The sequence below is a fragment of the Cibotium barometz genome, chromosome 35, assembly GCF_041138505.1.
Source record: "Cibotium barometz isolate CiBa-2024 chromosome 35, ASM4113850v1, whole genome shotgun sequence".
Lineage (NCBI taxonomy): Eukaryota > Viridiplantae > Streptophyta > Polypodiopsida > Cyatheales > Cibotiaceae > Cibotium > Cibotium barometz.
In genome coordinates, this window is record NC_141080.1 from 9,108,869 (window position 1) to 9,125,588 (window position 16,720).

Genomic DNA, 16,720 nt, shown 5'->3' on the forward strand with positions numbered 1-16,720 from the left:
CCTTCCCAACTTGGAGTACACATCCATCCTCCACTCAATGCAATGTGGAAAGGTATTTGTGATGAAGACTTTTTCGATTTCGCATGTATGTGTTATGAAATTTTTCTTATGCCTTGAAATTTCCTCGTTTTGGTTAATTGAGGTGCATGAATGCCTTGAAATTTGTGAATTTGTCTTATGCAACTCTGAATGCATGTAATGTCAAGTGTTTTTCCATCCTTATGTATTTCGCTGGCGAAATAGTGTTGCAAAGAACAATGTCTTGTATAATCACTTGCTCTTAATGTCTTTTGTAGTCACCTGCTCTTGGAAAAAGGAAGACATCAACGGCCAAGAATGTGGGAAGAAAGCGAAAATCTCCACCTAGTGATGGCAGTGAAAAGACCATTGAAATGGCAGAGAGTGGTCAAGGGAGTCACATTCAAAAGGAAGTTAGCAAAGAAGCTGGAGACAAAGTTCTAACTGAGCCTTTCATACCGATTCAACAACAGGTTGATGCTTCTAGTGACAAGGATGAGAAAGATGTGGATGATCTTATTCCACAATCCATCATCAAGCCACATGGGTCTGAGTTCATAGACAGCTTGGCACTTAATCAGGGTTCCATGCCTCCATTGATCCCTCTGTGTAGATGCTTGGTCAACGAGAGGGTGCGAGAGCTTCGAAAAGATCTCTCATTGTTAAAGAAGGTTTTTGAAGAGGAAGGATATTTGATGATGAAAGGTATGTTTCTTCTCTCCATAAATCTACCAGATGGCAACACAAAGGATGTGGATGAAGATATCATGAAGACATGGGACAAAAACTGGCAGCTTGTCAATGCAGAGTTTGAGGAGGAGATTGCATCTAAAGATGAGTGGTCTATGTTAAGTGGAAAGATGTTTTATGTTTGGGAGGGAAATCACAGGACCGCTTCTTGGCTTGAGAGCATCAAGGAGATGTATCGTAATGATAAGAAGAGACATGTTCGAGTTATGGCGCAATTCATTGTGCCTAATCAACAAGATGAGATGAGGCTTATCGCTGCACTTCAAAGAATAAACATGTGAGTATTCAACATTTTGTATATTCAACATTGTATTTATGGTTGTTTTGATTAGTTCTTATGGTTGTTTCTATTTATTTCATGAAGAATGAATGAAGAGGCTATTGTAAAGACAAACCTCAAAGATTACTTATTCCATACAAGCACGGTTTGCTCTCTTGATCCATCTAATTTCACTGACTCCTTCACGGAAGAAGATAAGAGGTCAATGGAGAAGGCCAGGTCTAGGGAGGCACAATCTGGAAGGCGAGTTTGGTATCCTCTCACTCAAGCTATTCTTGGACCCATTGTATATGGGGTAAGTACTTAATAAAGGTGGTTAAGAATGTTACTTTGCTATCTTTGTCATTAAGTGTTTTTTTAATGGCTGTTATTTTTTGAAGAATAAATGGAAATCAGATTTAGAATTGGCAATTAAGAAGATTCCCTCAAGCTTGGCAAAGGATGAGCGTATTAAGGCTGAGACACTAGCTAGGAGGAGTGTCGTCAAATCCTATAATAGAAGGATGACACGGGTTTGTATCTTTTGCTTTTGGTTCTTTGGCATCACAATCATTTCTTCTTCTAATTCTTTTCTGTTGGTGGCACAGAATCTTTCGGTGGTAAATCCATCTAATTCAGAGGAGTGGTTCAATGTATTATGGAAGCTGCCCTTTGAGGATGAGAAGTTTAAGATCTCAATTGAGAAACTTTATGCCATTTCTAGTGCTGCTTGTTCCCAAAATCTCAAGCTGAAAATGTTAAAGATGTTAGGTGCAGATGAGAACTTTCGGCAGAGCTATGGTATGCCACTTGGAGATCACCACTACATTCCTTGGCTTGCAAAGGAGGTTTGGATGGATCAGGTATTGGAGGATGCCACACGGCTTCTACACCAAGTGGTAGATTCTACTCAGGGGGTGAATAAGGTGGAGCTACCTGCCGATGTGCACATAGAGACTTACTTTGCAGATATTGTAAACCGTTATAGAGGAGTGCTGTTTTATGAACTCCAGAAAGAGATGAGTGTGGCAACTCCGTCGGCCAAGCATGTGGATCTAAAAAACTCCTCAAGACGGTTGGTTTATAGGTAATTCTCTTTTTTCATTGTTTCTTGAAATCTTATGAACCGTGTTTATTTTTTAGTTGATTTATTATATCTCTTTTGTAGGTTTTTAATGCATCTAATAGCCAAGAAAACAATCAATGGTCTGCCTGACATATGCAAGGCTTGGGTTGTGATTTCTCCTCCAACCTATAGTATGTATACCTCTTCCATCTTTCGTGAAGGTAAAGATCCTAATGGAGTCTTTATCTTGACGGATTGGGAGAGACAGCATTGCCCTTGGTGGATTGACATGAAGAAAGGAGAGTGCCTAGAGGAGGAGAAGGAGAGATACCTTCAACATTTAAAAGGAGAATGCAAATCTGATTCTGGGTCATCAAGCGAGATGTCAGACGAGCAAAGGAAGAAAATGGAGGCAGAGTTGAAATCTATCAAAGAGAGAGAAGAGCTAGAGATGCATGCTTTGGGAAAAAACAAGGGGCGTCCCTCTCAAAAAAAGGGAGATGTAATAAAAGGTAACATTGGGTTCTTCTGGACTGTATTTAAATATTTGTTTTTAATAGTTTTCTGGATTTTATTAATTTGTTTTTTTGTTGGACATACTATCTATAGACACCCGTAATTTGGAGAGTCCTATAGCACACAAGACAAGTACCAAGGGAGCTATGGTGTATGCTCCACTTTCTAGCTTTTTGTTCGTGGAGAAGCATGGAGTCAAAAATCATTCGAAGGTTTGGATTTACGATTACATAGTGCTTGGAAAAGAGTTTGCATCCGGAAACTTCAATGAGGGGTTTGCTTTTATGAGGGAGTTTTATGTGCGTTTGGGTGGAGGTCCAAAGATGAGAAATTCCAAGCCAAGTAGTTGGAGTGTTGACCTTACTTTCATTGATCTTCCTACTGGTAAAACTTTTTTGATGTATACTCCTTTTTTGTGATGGTGTTTGTGTAAAAGGAACTTGCTGATATACATGATTAATATGCAGGTTTGCCTATTCATGGGTTTCAAGGTATTCCACAATGGAATGTCCTTACAGATGACCACATGAAGTTCTCTCTATTGGCGGCATCATGTGTTATGGATGATATGGGATGGGTCTTAGTGTTTTGCTTGAGTTCTTCTCTTGTTTCTGTGGAGCGCTTTGCAAAGCGTACAGGCTTGGAGCTAGGTTTCAGATGGATTATGGAGAGCTCTGAGTCATTATCTCTGCTACAAAAGCATGGACATATGCAAAAGGTTTAAGTCTATTCACTTGAATGTTAATTCTTGCTATTTGTCATCTAATATTGTGTTGTTTTTTCTTTGTTGCCTGTATAGGTGAATGTATTTTATGCTTTGGCATTCCACAAGAGGGGAAAGGATCCTCCTTTCAATAGTGAGAGTGCATTAAAGGTTGGATGACACTTTCAGTACTTATTAGGAGTGCATTGAATTTAAATGATTGGAGGTTATTTTTGAATGTGATCACTTGATACTATGTGTATTTCAATTTGTAGGTGGGAAATATTTTGCAGCAGGACCTCTCTTGTGAGATTATTGGTCATTACTTACCTTCAAGCAATAGAGCACGACGTGGTGGAAAAAGTGGTAGTTGGCGAGGGATTCTAGAGAGGAGTCCCTCTCATATGCTTATGTTTACTGAGGCTCTTTGCCCACGAACAGGTACAATATTGGAGTTGGGGACTGGGACAGGGCCTATATTAAAGGCATCTATGCACACCGGCCGTGGTTGCTTGGTCATTGATAATGATGAGGAGATATGCAAGGATTACCTTTCACCATATATAGAGGAGATCTATGGCACAAAAAAGGTGGCAGACCTTGGAGAAAGTGACACATCCTCTGGTGATTATGAAGTGCATGATGCACCATCCGACTAGTAAGTAAAACATGCATGTCTTTCTATTACATTTTTCTTTTCTCTTTTTCTTTGATGTTGTCATGGAAGTTTAAAGTGAGTTACCATGTTATGCAGAGGCAATGGCAATACACATGACAAGCACCACTGTGGATGATCGATCATTGGGACGGGAGAAACGTAGGAGAAGGTGTATTTTTCTTGATGATGAAGCAAATGAGAAGTAGTCTTTTGCATAGCGCTATTTTTGGATTATGTGGATTCATGCTTTCCTGCCCCCCCACACAGACTCATAGCTTCATTTTTTGAGCTTGATAGATGATGTATTACTTGACTCTTGTATTAGGTGGATTGCAGGTCTATGTCATAAAGGATTCACAAGCCATTCTCTTGTTTTGTTGGTACTTTTTGTAGCTTGATGATTAATGTTTTTCTGTAGCTTCATAAGATACATGAGTATGTTTGGGGCTAGAGATGTTAGAACCCTGAAATCATGCACATCGCATGAATTTGGTTCTCACTTGAACTAAAGAACAATGAACCTTCTTGTTGGCAACTTAGATGATTTAATATCACATTCATGGACCTTTACTAAAATTGCACATAGTCCTAGACATGATGAAATTTGCCCAATATATCTCTTAAATCCATCTATAATACTTTTGTTGATGATGCGTTTTTCAAAATTTTTCTCTGTGTTGACTACAAACATGTAACAAGGACCTAATTGTTTGCCTATTTATTTCCAAGCAGCCAACCAGTTAAAGCATATTCTTGTGGCTCCTCTTTTAGGAGGTATTGTATTTCATAGGGAAATAAGGTTTTATTATTATCTCGGAATTGTTGCTCATAAAATACCCTTGCTTGCAACGCTCATTGGTTTACGCTCATTGTATTGACGCACCCCCCTATTTGGAGGGCCTATATCTCCTAAAAACAGTGTAAAAATGACGACGAGCCATATTCGGGCTACTTTTTGAGGATCGAAACGATAAAATCACGGACGACTCAAGGAAACAAAGTTGTAGTACTCCAAAAATACTACAACTCCCTCATACATAGTTTTTCAAAATTCCTTTTGGAACACTCTCAAAAATATGCTCTAAAACAGGGAAAAATTTCTTGAAAAATTTCACGGCCTTGAGACAGTGATGGAAAATAGGTTTTAGGACCTCCTCTTCGATTCGGGAAGTTACTAGCATACGCTTTTTCCAAAAAATTATCTCTGTCATTCACGTGTACGCCTAAGCTATTTAGGGCGAACGGACACCCGTTTGACCCAACGAAGAGTATGCCCAGCTTCTTGAGGCTGTAAACGGGTTGTGGGAGAATATAAAAAGCAAAAGAAAAAACCTATGTTTGCTCATTTAGGAGCATTTAGGCACTCCGACATGACACATAGAGGGATTGCCAGGGATCACACAAGGACTGAACCCAATGGCTAACATCTTCAAGCCATTGAGATCTATGCCGCAAATGCACCTCCCGATATCATTGGCTATGCCTATAACAAGCTTGTCATCGGGTTTTACACCCCCTATCACTTCGATCCCACTGGGCTTTGGTCCCTTACCTAACATTCCCGGCAAATCCTATAAGTACCAACCCTTTCCTGGATGCCCACACCCTGGACTTACTGACTAGTCTAGGAAGGGGGGTAGCCTAAGGACTTAGTGAGTCACAACTCATACAGAAATAGGGCCGTACAAATTTCCAAAATTATGGGCAAATACAATGGAACAACATACCATGTTCAATTCATTCAAATGTTTGAACAGAGATGTGAAGCCTTTGGAAATCCCAACTGTCCCACCAAGGTACATGCGTTGAACCTATGATTAGAGTGAAAAGCTAGTCGATGGTTCATCACATTGATGCCTGCGATCAAGACCAACTTCAAAACCTTGAAATCAGCCTTTATACATGGCTTTTCCAGATTAGGTGATTGGTGGAGTGGAGCAACAGATTTTATGCTTTGGATAAAACTCTTGGACTCACATTGTGAGTCATGGAAAAAATTAAACGATGTTCAATTGAAGAGATGTTTCATGATGGGCTTGAAGAATAACAGCTTACACAACTTGATCATTGTATCCAATCCGGAACATTCGATCAATGTTGTAAAGAAGCAAATGGTTTAGATGATAACATGCTGGAAGATGATCATGCTACGAGGTGTTCCTCATCTAAACCAAGTGAAGCAATGGCAAAAGAAAGATCGATCTCGGAATGGACATTCCCCGCATTCTATGCAGCCTTGCTTAAAACCTTTCAATCGACATCTGTAAGAGAGGATGAGAACCTTCAAAACCAGACATCTCCTTAATGACTCTACAAGTGAGGAACAAAATGCCTTATGTTGAGTGCAATCACTACGACCATCCCAATCCCCATTGTGCATACAAGGCACCTGTTCTTCTATACTGCATATATTATAAAACCTTTGACCATGATACTAAAAAGTGTCCCACTTCATCCACAATTGACTCAAAACCTTCATCTCGCGTGCACCAAGCAAAAACAATCCAAAGGGTAGAAACTGATCACATGAGTCAGTTAATCGAACACTTCAGTGTTTTTATTGTCGTAGACCTCACAAGGTAGTAGACTGCACATTTTGGAATACTTCCATGCCCATAGTCACTGACACCTTGCGACCCATGTGTGAACGATGTGGCATTGATCACATGCTCCAAGATTGCCCAAGACGAGTTGATTCCATGCAACTTGTCTCACAAAAAATACAACTCTTAACATATTAAGCGTAAAAAATGGGCAATTGTGGCCATGGTACCCTTGAATGTGCTTACAAGCTAAGGCACGAGAGATGGTCATGGTACCCTTGAATGTGCTTACAAGCTAAGGCACGAGAGATGGTCATGGTACCCTTGAATGTGCTTACACACTTACAAGCTAAGGCACGAGAGATGGTAAAAAAGGACTCAAAAAATAATACCTCAACATGGGTATAAGAACATGCTTTAAAACAGAACCCAAAAGAAAAAGCAAAACCTTCTAAACCCAAGAAAAACAAGGGACAACAAACTATTGAAACCAAGGTTGAATTAAAGGACAGGGAAAAGAAGCTATGGAGGACATAAACCCAAAAGGGGACATAAACACAAAAGAGCCAAAAGATACATAAGATGCAGAAGCATCCACATCAAAAGCCACCACACAAACCACAAAACCCATATGTGTGACACATGATACAAAAGTCCAAAGGAAAATTCGATATCGTCGCATGGGCAAACATAATGAAAACGTGACAATCCAAAGAAAGTCAGACGACGAAACAAGTTCTAGTACGTCACTAAGTGAGGATGAAAAAAGTTCTTACTCTCCACTCAGTGCACCACATAGACCAATCAAGAAACTAAACCCACCCAACCATCCCAACTGGATAATAATGATCACATGACATATGCGGAATGCAAAAAGCAAGCTCAAGAGAGCATGCTTAGCTTGGTTGAATGTCTTACAGGGTCACCGATTGTGATTGAGGCTCATAATGCCAATCCTAAAAAAGCAACCAAAATACAAAGCCCATACCTTAACTAATCAATCAGGGTAGTTGGTTTAGAATCTTAATTTATTAGACCATCTTAACCAATCACGTTAGTCCATCTATAATCTTCATTACTTATACCAACTTAGTGAGCTAGCTCGTTCCAATTATTAATAAGCATAAGTTGTTTTAGACCAACTTAACTAGTCAACTTCAAACTAAGGATTTTCATACCTATGGCTATATTATAGGGTTCTTCAAAAAGCAATGAGCTAGTGTGGTAAGTATTTTTGCATAAGAACCATAAAATCTACTTAGCTTTACTCGTTTTCAAGTGAAACATGAAAGGAAAAATTGTACAACTCAACTACGCATCAGTACAAATGGTAACTTATTTGAAGGCTTAGCCAAGGCTTTAAAAGATTGATGTTTTTAAAAGAAATAAGTCCTTTGCCAATTTATCGATACTTAAACCATGGAGATACCTCCTCATTTTTTCACTCATCCATAATATTTTCTCTTGCTACCAATAGAATTTTTTTAAAAAAATAAATAGCAATTTTATCCTTAAATATCATATCTTCTTTAAACATTCTAGAATCTAGAAAATAGTTGATTCTCAACATTATTAATGTTAAAGGATTATTTCAAACTTAAGATGGCTAATCAATAATTATTTTTTAGATAGTGCAATTATAATTTGAAAGTTTTTTATTCAAAATATTTAACATGGCATGCTTAAATTTCTACATTTTTACCTCAAATCAAATTGCCTTTAATTATTTTTTAGATAGTGCAATTATAATTTGAAAGTTTTTGATTCAAAATATTTAACATGGCATGCTTAAATTTCTACATTTTTACCTCAAATCAAATTGACTCTTTTTTTCACATCTTAACAAATTTTCTAGAAAGAAGTATAATTTCATCTACGTCTTCTCTCTCCTTATTTAGTAGGAGTTTCTCTCACTAGATTCAGTCAGTTTAATCATCTATTGACGTGCTAAGATTCAAAGGATTTATTGCTAAAATTTCTCCCTGATTAAGATTTAATTTATCAATTTGGTTCACAAGGGATTTATTTCAATCTAGCTTGTTTGCACTATGCTAGTGCACATTTGTGCACACAATTGCACACTCTATCATCTTTCTTCAAGATACTTAATCTAGGCTTGAATTTTTCACGTTAATTTATTACTCCTTAGTTACCTTAAATTTTTAACCTATATTTATTTGGGCATAAATCAGCTATATGTGTGCGTTAGGGTGCTAATTCCCATCATCTCTCTCTAATTCTTGGTCACCACTTACTAGATTTTTGGCCTATTTATTGAGATTAAACCCTTAAGATTACCCTAAAACACCATATTAGATAATTTGGGAAAAATCCCATTCCCATTTGAAAAATGGGTCCATGGTTAACTTGTCCAAAAGTTTGTCAAAACCCCCTCATGTGACATATCATCGGAAAGATCTTGAAGAGTAGAATCTAAATCTATGATCTCTGACAAATTTGGAGTTAGTATGTTTAAGATATATCCAAAACTATATGGAGTAATTGATTCCCAAAATGTGAGATTTTTCCCAAATTACCTAATATTGACTTCTAATCCTAAGGCATAACCATTCTACATATTCCTTCAAGTACCTACCCTAATTCGGTGGCTACCCTATACTTAGCCATATGCAAATCCTTTTGATTAAAAAATTCAATGTAATATGGTTCTCATCTTAGGATAATTTTCCCTAAGGTTCAACGGACTGTGTTCTCATCTTAGGATACTTTTTGAGATTTCCCTAAGGTAATTTTACTTGCATAAGGCATAGGCTTTTGCTTTAGGAACTTATTTCCAATTGATACACACTTGACGTTCAAGTTAATCAATTCTCTACAAATTTTCTTTTTATAGAGAGTTGAATATTCTATTTATTTAATTTAAAATAATTTAAGGATAATGATAATTTTCAAGTCAAACTATGTAAAATTAAATAATTCAATGCATAAATATGACATTTTGGGGCTTACCTTTAATATATTATTCGATCAAGTATGTGATGACTGAGGGCTCTTAAAGTAGGTGAGGTTTTTTAATGGGGATTTATGCCCTCCTTTGACTATGCTCCTTCTCCTTTATGCACAAGACAATGTGGGAGGGGCGGATGTGACGCTCCATATTGTAGAACAATCTCTTTTTGGAAATATGACCTAAGTTTTATGTCCAGAATGTTTAGACTTGTGTCTAGAGTGGTTACTTAGACTTAGAAACATGTGGTGGTGGAGATTTAGGCGAATAAACCTTTTTTTTTGGGTTTGTCTCATTTTTTGAGATTTTGTTCTTTCTCTCTCTATATTTTTGGCACATTCCATGTTTATCTCGTTAATGAGAATAGTGTTCAAAATAGCCCAAGGATAGACACTAGATCCATTCTTTTTGGGGACATCAATTTGAAAAAAGAGTGAACTTCTATCTACCCTTTTGGCTGTTTCCAAATCTCTAAAGAATGTGGTCAAAGGATGGCTATATGTTTGCCCTTTTTTTGGAAGAAAAATACTTTGAGAGAAGAGGGGTCATTTATTTATTTTTAATGTGGTCAAAAGGGTGGATATAATTTCGTCCTATTATTTCAAAAGAAGACTTTGAAAAAAAGGCAGACAAATGACCACCCTTTTGGCCATTTTTTCCATCTGTCAAACATGTGGTCAAAAGGGGAAAAAATGGTATGCCCTTTTTGCCATGTCTGAGAAGGTAGATGGTTGGAAGTAGGCCTAGAATTTGAAAGGCACCCCTATTTTTTCTTTTGAAGGGCTTTTTTAAACTAGCTTTTCTTTATAAAAGGTTTCGAACGACATATAACTAAATTTCTCAAAACCCTTTCCTTCTTTTGAAGGGTAATTGTGTTTTCACCCTTCTTGTGAAGGTTTTGACCCCCTTGGAAGGGTATTGTAACCTTCAAATTCTACTAGCACTGGTTGGAAGTTTAAAAAGTAGACATGTGTGTGTATTATATGTTATATATATACACATGTATATACTTATGTGTGTGTCTGTGGATATGTATATTATATATATACATGCATACATTTTTACACACACATATATATACATATATGAATTATATATATATATATATATATATATAAAAGGGGCACGAGGAACCTCTAATTCTAGCGTTGGCTATTTTCTTCCTCGGACCACTCCACCTTTGATGAATCGTTGTCAACCCCTTTTTTGCCAAACCAACCAACCACTCGCAACAACAACCAGCTTGAAAAAGCGAATCCGCGTTACTACTTTTTTTTAAAAAAAATTTAAAGAAAGAAAGAAAGTAAGGACGAATGCAGATGACGTGGCAAATAATATATTCACTACTTGCGGCGTAACAAAGGAGATCTCGCAGGCAAAATGAATTACATGTGTCCTTGTTGTTGCATACACTACTGTACATATACATACATACACGTGAAAACGATCTTTACATGGTCCCTAGATTATTTGTCCTTGTTGTAGGACACCTAATTATACATGATAAATGATATTTGCATGGTCGGTATAGAGAGAAACAATGGGTGGTCTGATTTACGTTGGTCATTTGTACATTAAATGTATGTGGCCATAGTCCTGAATCGGTGTAGCTAGGCAACCAAAACCATGTCGTCTGCTGTCAATTACCCTGCTTTGTGGATTAATCTGATACCTGTGTAAAATAGCACGCTGCCTCCTCCGCTTCTTATCCTTTGAGACTGTGTGAGACCCATTATCTTCGGCGCTTTGATGATTCTTACGTTCCAGCATTAACGGCTAATTTGGGCAGTAATCTGGAATAATCACGTATTTGTGAGAGGTTTATACTGTGTTGCTTAAAAGGAACCTCACTATGTACACATTGTGTGCATAATTATCAAGAAAAACAACCGGCCAGCTGCGCCTGTGAGTACTGTATATTAGCATAAGCAAAAGCTTCAATGTTGTGATCAATTAGCACATCATCCGGCTCTGATTGGCTTGCTAATTGCTTGTTAACTGCAGGATCAGACGAGGCTGGCTCCAATTGACGATTGACAAAACTCCATATCACTGACTGCAACCCTTCAGGGGGCTTGTCTTCAGAATAATCAAGCGGCATTGAGGAGAAGCCATGATTATCTAATATCTGGGGGTCTAGCGAGATTAAGGAGGGATTAAGTGAGATTAAGGGATTGATTAAGCTGCCTGCCATTTGTACTGTCATCTCACTGTAAGAGTGTGTATTGATGTCATAAGCTTCAGGAGGAGGACAAACAAAGGGTGATTCCTTAATCTCGGACTGCAATTCTTTGCATTGAGCTAGTGGCAAAATTGATGATTCATGGCCAAATTGCATTACCTGCTTCGAATTCATGCAGTAATTATTGGCCTCTTGCAGCATGGGATTTCGCGAATGATACTCGCAATCATTCTGAGGGTCACATTTGATTTGTTGTGATGATGGGCTGGTATCAGCATTATTGCATTTGATTTTCTGTAGTCCGGAGGCAACATTAATATTAATCCCTTTATAGGGTAAGCCTACCTTAGGTTTATTAATAACGGTAGTTGGCTGCTCATGGCACTTTCCTAACTCACTGCTCGTCTGGATATCATTGTGATTGTTGTCTTGCAACCGCCTGCTTCTTGTATAAGAGTGCCAGAAGTTCTTCACATCATTATCTGTTCTTCCTGGCAGATATGCGGCTATCTTGGACCAGCTACACACATCAATTATAACATAACTATAAGTACAGCATCAGAGAGTACTAATCATATTAATTAATCCCACATATCAATCTTTAAATGGATTCCTTGATACTAGAGAATAGCAAATTAAGGGAAATAACTAGAGCGTCACGCTTAGGGATTAATATTCATCACATTACGTATTTGACCATATGCAGATATGCCTATGATTAACTCTTTAGAAAAGCTTGAAAGATTAATCAACTCATCGAGATTAATCCAGTCAACCCATGTAGTTCATTACATTATTCACCGAAATGAACGCAATTAGTTTGAGTAATTCAGTTGGTTCACCTGTTTCCAAGGTTGTTATGGAGGTTCACTATAAGCCTAACTTCATCGGCTGAGAAAGGGCCTCGTTTTAAATCTGGCCTCAGATAATTGATCCAACGGAGCCGACAACTCTTGCCACAACGTTGGAGACCTGGAAAGGCAAGCAATTGCCTCTCAATCAGCTCAATGAGAATCATAAGAGTAAGGCCAAGTATATAATAAACAATCAGTAAATTGGCCTTACCATATAGCATGAAAAGGCAATCGCTCAATCAAAAGCATAAGGGTAAGGCTAAACACCCATCAATAAATAATTGCCCTTAACCATATAGCATGCTAGGGTCAAGAATATATTTAAGCATACCATTAAACAATAGCCTAGCCTTAGGCATATAGTACACTAGGACCAAGCATGTAGCATACAATTAATCATTAGCAGTAAACTTATAACATGACACTAATCATTGGCAAATGTGTACTCGTGATTAAGATTAAGGCTAATATTAAGCATACATTAATAATTGAAGCAGTTATGATGAGGTATAGTAATACCCGTATGCTTGGCAACGTCGCTCCAGTTGCCACAACCATGCGTTGCCACATAACGCCTGAGCTTCTCGTCTTCGTCGGGAGACCATAAGCTTTTCCGCATGGTAAAGAAATTTATAATTATTGTTGGGAGAGAGAGAGAGAGAGAGAGAGAGAGAGCGCTATGAAAAGGTGTGCAAAACGTTGCGATATAATAATAAGGGAAGGTGGACGAGGATGAGCTGCCTCTGATCTCTGTGTGTGTGTGTGTGTGTGTCAGAAGCAAAGGTTCGTGCAATACTGTATACACTTCCACACCCACACGCGCACACGCACGCACACACAACTAAAAGGATAGGAGAAGAAAAGTATATATAGGAATAACGGATCATAGCCAGTCCGTTTGTTTTTGTTGGTGCAGTCTGTAGCTGTTCTTTGATGGAGTAAGAAAGGAGATTTTAAAGAGAAGAGATTATTCACAGACACACACACACTCTCTCTCTCTCTCTCTCGTCTCACACACTGTTACGGCGCGCACACACGCACACTGTGCTCTCTCTCTCTCTCTCTTACACACAGTCTCCATACACAGAAAAATACTATAATTGCAAAGCACTTTTGCGCTTATTATCAATCGTGTAACAACAGACCCTCCCGAAGGTACGACTATGAGTAGCAATAAGGACCGTCAGAAGCAGGTGGCTGATGCAATATAGTGTTTTGTTTGTGCTTGCACAGATTATTATCAACAAAAATAATAATAGCTATTTACCATTTACTACGTGTACACCGCACCGTGTATTTATTATTTATTTAGCGTATGGTAGACTTGAGGCGTGACGCATTGAAATCTCAGTTGAGAGATTCGGGAAATGACCTGTCGATTCACGTGGGGCTGGCCTTTGTGTTTGATGACCGGGTGGGTGCGGCTGCTTTTCCGCGCCATGCACAATATATAATTCTACTTGATCTCCACGCTTCACCAACTTCCCCCCCACACACACACACATCTCATTAATCTTCCTAAGAAATAAGAATCTCGAACATTAGGACCACAAAAATTACACTCCAAAACGACAACACAGACACACACACGGGAAAAAAAAAGCATTGACGACTTGGCCTTCATTGTTTGGGAAAGATGAAAAGAAAAGGTGTGAAAGATGAAAGGCAAAGGTGTGCAGCCCATTAAAAATTCAAAATGGATCTTGTCTAAAACTTTAAAGGCATTGATATTTTTCTTTTTTGCAATATTAGTACAAACTTTTCACAATTTATGGCTTGCAAAATCTAGAGGAAGCTTGCATGTTTCCTACAAACCCGATGAGGTGGGTAACCCGGGTCTCATAGTGGTAGAGGCTCTTACTACTACATACATGGGTTGTGACATAGAACATCTCTTTGCATACATGCGTTTAACTTTGATTAGACTACATTTACCATACCTCAACTTCATGCAAAAGAAAGCACCAAGCAAGTGACCTGATGCATTGACTCTTTACACATCTATCTAAAGAGGTACAATCTCGACTTTATTCATGTGTAAGTTGGATGCCTACCTAGTATTTGGTGGACCTAGGAGGCACATAAACATCACATAGTGCATAGCTAGTATTTGGTGGGCCTAGGAGGCACATAAGCATCATAGTGGTAATAAACTATGTCATTATTTTCATATTGTAGTACACTTGATTTTTTATACTATACCAAAATTTACTGGCTACTTTGTGTGCATCAATAAATGCAAACCTTGTAGTACTAATGAGGACCTATGCCCCATTGCACCGTGTGGCCACATACCACACAACTCTTCGTGCCCCATCCATGCCTTTGCCATCATCTCCCCTCTCTCCTCCCCTGTTTTGCTTGAAAAATTTACTGGCTACTTTGTGTGCATCAATAAATGCAAACCTTGTAGTACTAATGAGGACCTATGCCCCATTGCCCCGTGTGGCCACATACCACACAACTCTTCGTGCCCCATCCATGCCTTTGCCATCATCTCCCTTCTCTCCTCCCCTGTTTTGCTTGAAAAATTTTACAGCTCTCTTGACGTGCACTCAATTTCCTCCTTGCTTGCTTACACATTTTGTAGAAAGTCCCTCCTTCCTTTCTTTCTAGATTAAGTGCACCTCTACTCCTTTCTCCACACAAGCACCCAATGCCTCTCCCACTCATTGTTTGGGTTTCTAGTTGTCTCTCTCACTCTTTATTTGTGTTGCTGAGAGAGAGAGAGAGAGAGAGAGAGAGAGAGAGAGAGAGAGAGAGAGAGAGAGAGAGAGATAAGAAGAAGAAGAAGAAGAAACCCTTTTTAACATCATAGGAACAATCCCAAGAGACCAAATATGATCTATCCAACGGGAGTGAGATTCAAACACAAGATGAGAGAGAGAGAGAGAGAGAGAGAGAGAGAGAGAGAGAGAGAGAGAGAGAGAGAGAGTTTTTACCGTCATAGGACAATCCCAAGTGAACAAATATGATCTATCCAATGGGAGTGAGATTCAAACACAAGATGAGAGAGAGAGTATGGAGGAGATCTCATTTTTCCCAAAAGAAGGAGATGTTAATTGCTAAGGTTAACACTTTATTCTTCTCTCTTTCCCATCTAAGTAGTATAGTTAGGCCCATCCACAAATTAAGGCGGCTATCCCTTGTTAGAGTGTAAATTAGCAATGAAGTTCATCTTCATATTTTTGACTCATTTTAACTAGCTCATGAGTCTATTTTTCATAATCATCTTGTGAAGTTTTATGACATGTTTGACTTACTTATCCTTTATCCCTCTAAAGTTTTTCATGGCTATGATACCAATGATTAAATCATCTTCCCGTGTATTTCACAAGAATGTTGAGTTATACTTGGTCTCTTAAGGATGTATCACATGGAATTTTTCGTATGAGAACCATGTCCTACATAGTTTGTCCTTCAAGTTGAGACTCACATAAAGCCTTACCCATTTGAGGTGAATTTACTTGACTTCAAGTTGAAATAAATATTGGTACCCCATTCTATAAAGTTATTTTTACCTTTTAGCACTTTAAATTTTCCATGTTCTTGGCTTGAACATCTAGTTTGCACATGTTATCCCTTTACAAATGCACCCAAGGATTATCATGTGGTTTATTTTTCTTAGCAAAACATAAAGTCAGAAATCTCAAAGAAAGTTATATAATAATAGTTACATTATTTTGCCAATGAATTATGTATGTATAAAGACTAAAAGAACCAACTTAGGTTAATAATTATGGACTTTATAGACATATATTTAAATGCACTTGCTCCAAAAAAAAGTACACTTTCCTCACCCAAAGTGCTTAAGTTGTTTAGGATCTAGAGAAATTGATAAGTCAATGCGTAGCCATGCATGTTAGATAACCATAGATCCCCCGAGTGCTTTCTCTAAATATCTAGAGAAGATATATGGGTGATTGCTCAGTGGAATTTCTAATAATTAAGCTATGGTGGCCCCCTTCACAAAAGGGATCCCATTATCTTGCTTGTGGGTAGTTAATATTTTTAAGGGTGATTTTTAAGTGTTATGTCTACTTGGTTAGTAGGTTTCATGGGTGCCTTTTTTTTTTCAAAACCTACATAGCATGGGGGTTGATATAGGCAAGTGTGTAGTCTAGTGGTGAACTTTGAGAGTGTCTAAGTCCATGGACTTGACTACAAACCTTCTCCATTATATTTGGAAAATTCACATACATA

General features: G+C 38.1%; 2 protein-coding genes across 4 annotated transcripts; one reads left to right on the forward strand and one right to left on the reverse strand.

Moving 5' to 3' along the window:
• The first annotated feature begins 605 nt into the window (after positions 1-605).
• LOC147618118 (uncharacterized) lies at positions 606-4,318 on the forward strand. Its single transcript, XM_086775087.1, has 11 exons — positions 606-1,045; positions 1,101-1,108; positions 1,243-1,343; positions 1,429-1,560; positions 1,636-1,948; positions 2,348-2,605; positions 2,703-2,993; positions 3,077-3,327; positions 3,409-3,483; positions 3,588-3,970; positions 4,047-4,318. Exons 1-11 carry the CDS (start codon positions 606-608, stop codon positions 4,174-4,176), a joined length of 2,382 nt encoding a protein of 793 aa, XP_086631213.1. The 3' UTR covers positions 4,177-4,318.
• A 6,491-nt stretch (positions 4,319-10,809) lies between these two features.
• On the reverse strand, positions 10,810-13,529 carry LOC147618119 (uncharacterized). 3 transcript variants are annotated; one of them, XM_086775367.1, is made up of 3 exons: positions 13,037-13,529; positions 12,506-12,635; positions 10,810-12,183 (listed from the first exon to the last, which is right to left on the reverse strand). In XM_086775367.1, exons 1-3 carry the CDS (start codon positions 13,134-13,136, stop codon positions 11,358-11,360), a joined length of 1,056 nt encoding a protein of 351 aa, XP_086631493.1. In that variant the 5' UTR covers positions 13,137-13,529; the 3' UTR covers positions 10,810-11,357. The 3 variants fall into 3 exon arrangements, with proteins under 3 accessions (XP_086631493.1, XP_086631494.1, XP_086631495.1); XM_086775368.1 differs by lacking the exon at positions 13,037-13,529 and adding an exon at positions 12,729-13,002; XM_086775369.1 differs by lacking the exon at positions 12,506-12,635 and having other exon boundaries at positions 13,037-13,516.
• Between the last annotated feature and the right edge of the window lie 3,191 nt (positions 13,530-16,720).

Bases quoted from the DNA above. Each gene is read 5' to 3' on its own strand.
- LOC147618118 (XM_086775087.1), top strand. From the start codon at position 606: ATGCCTCCATTGATCCCTCTGTGTAGATGCTTGGTCAACGAGAGGGTG. The intron at 2,606-2,702 runs GTAACATTGGGT...TACTATCTATAG, and splicing joins AAAGGGAGATGTAATAAAAG to ACACCCGTAATTTGGAGAGT. The intron at 2,994-3,076 runs GTAAAACTTTTT...ATTAATATGCAG, and splicing joins TTTCATTGATCTTCCTACTG to GTTTGCCTATTCATGGGTTT.
- LOC147618119 (XM_086775367.1), bottom strand. From the start codon at position 13,136: ATGCGGAAAAGCTTATGGTCTCCCGACGAAGACGAGAAGCTCAGGCGT. The intron at 12,636-13,036 runs GTATTACTATAC...TTGCCTTTCCAG, and splicing joins CGACGTTGCCAAGCATACGG to GTCTCCAACGTTGTGGCAAG. The intron at 12,184-12,505 runs GTGAACCAACTG...TGATGTGTGTAG, and splicing joins CATAACAACCTTGGAAACAG to CTGGTCCAAGATAGCCGCAT.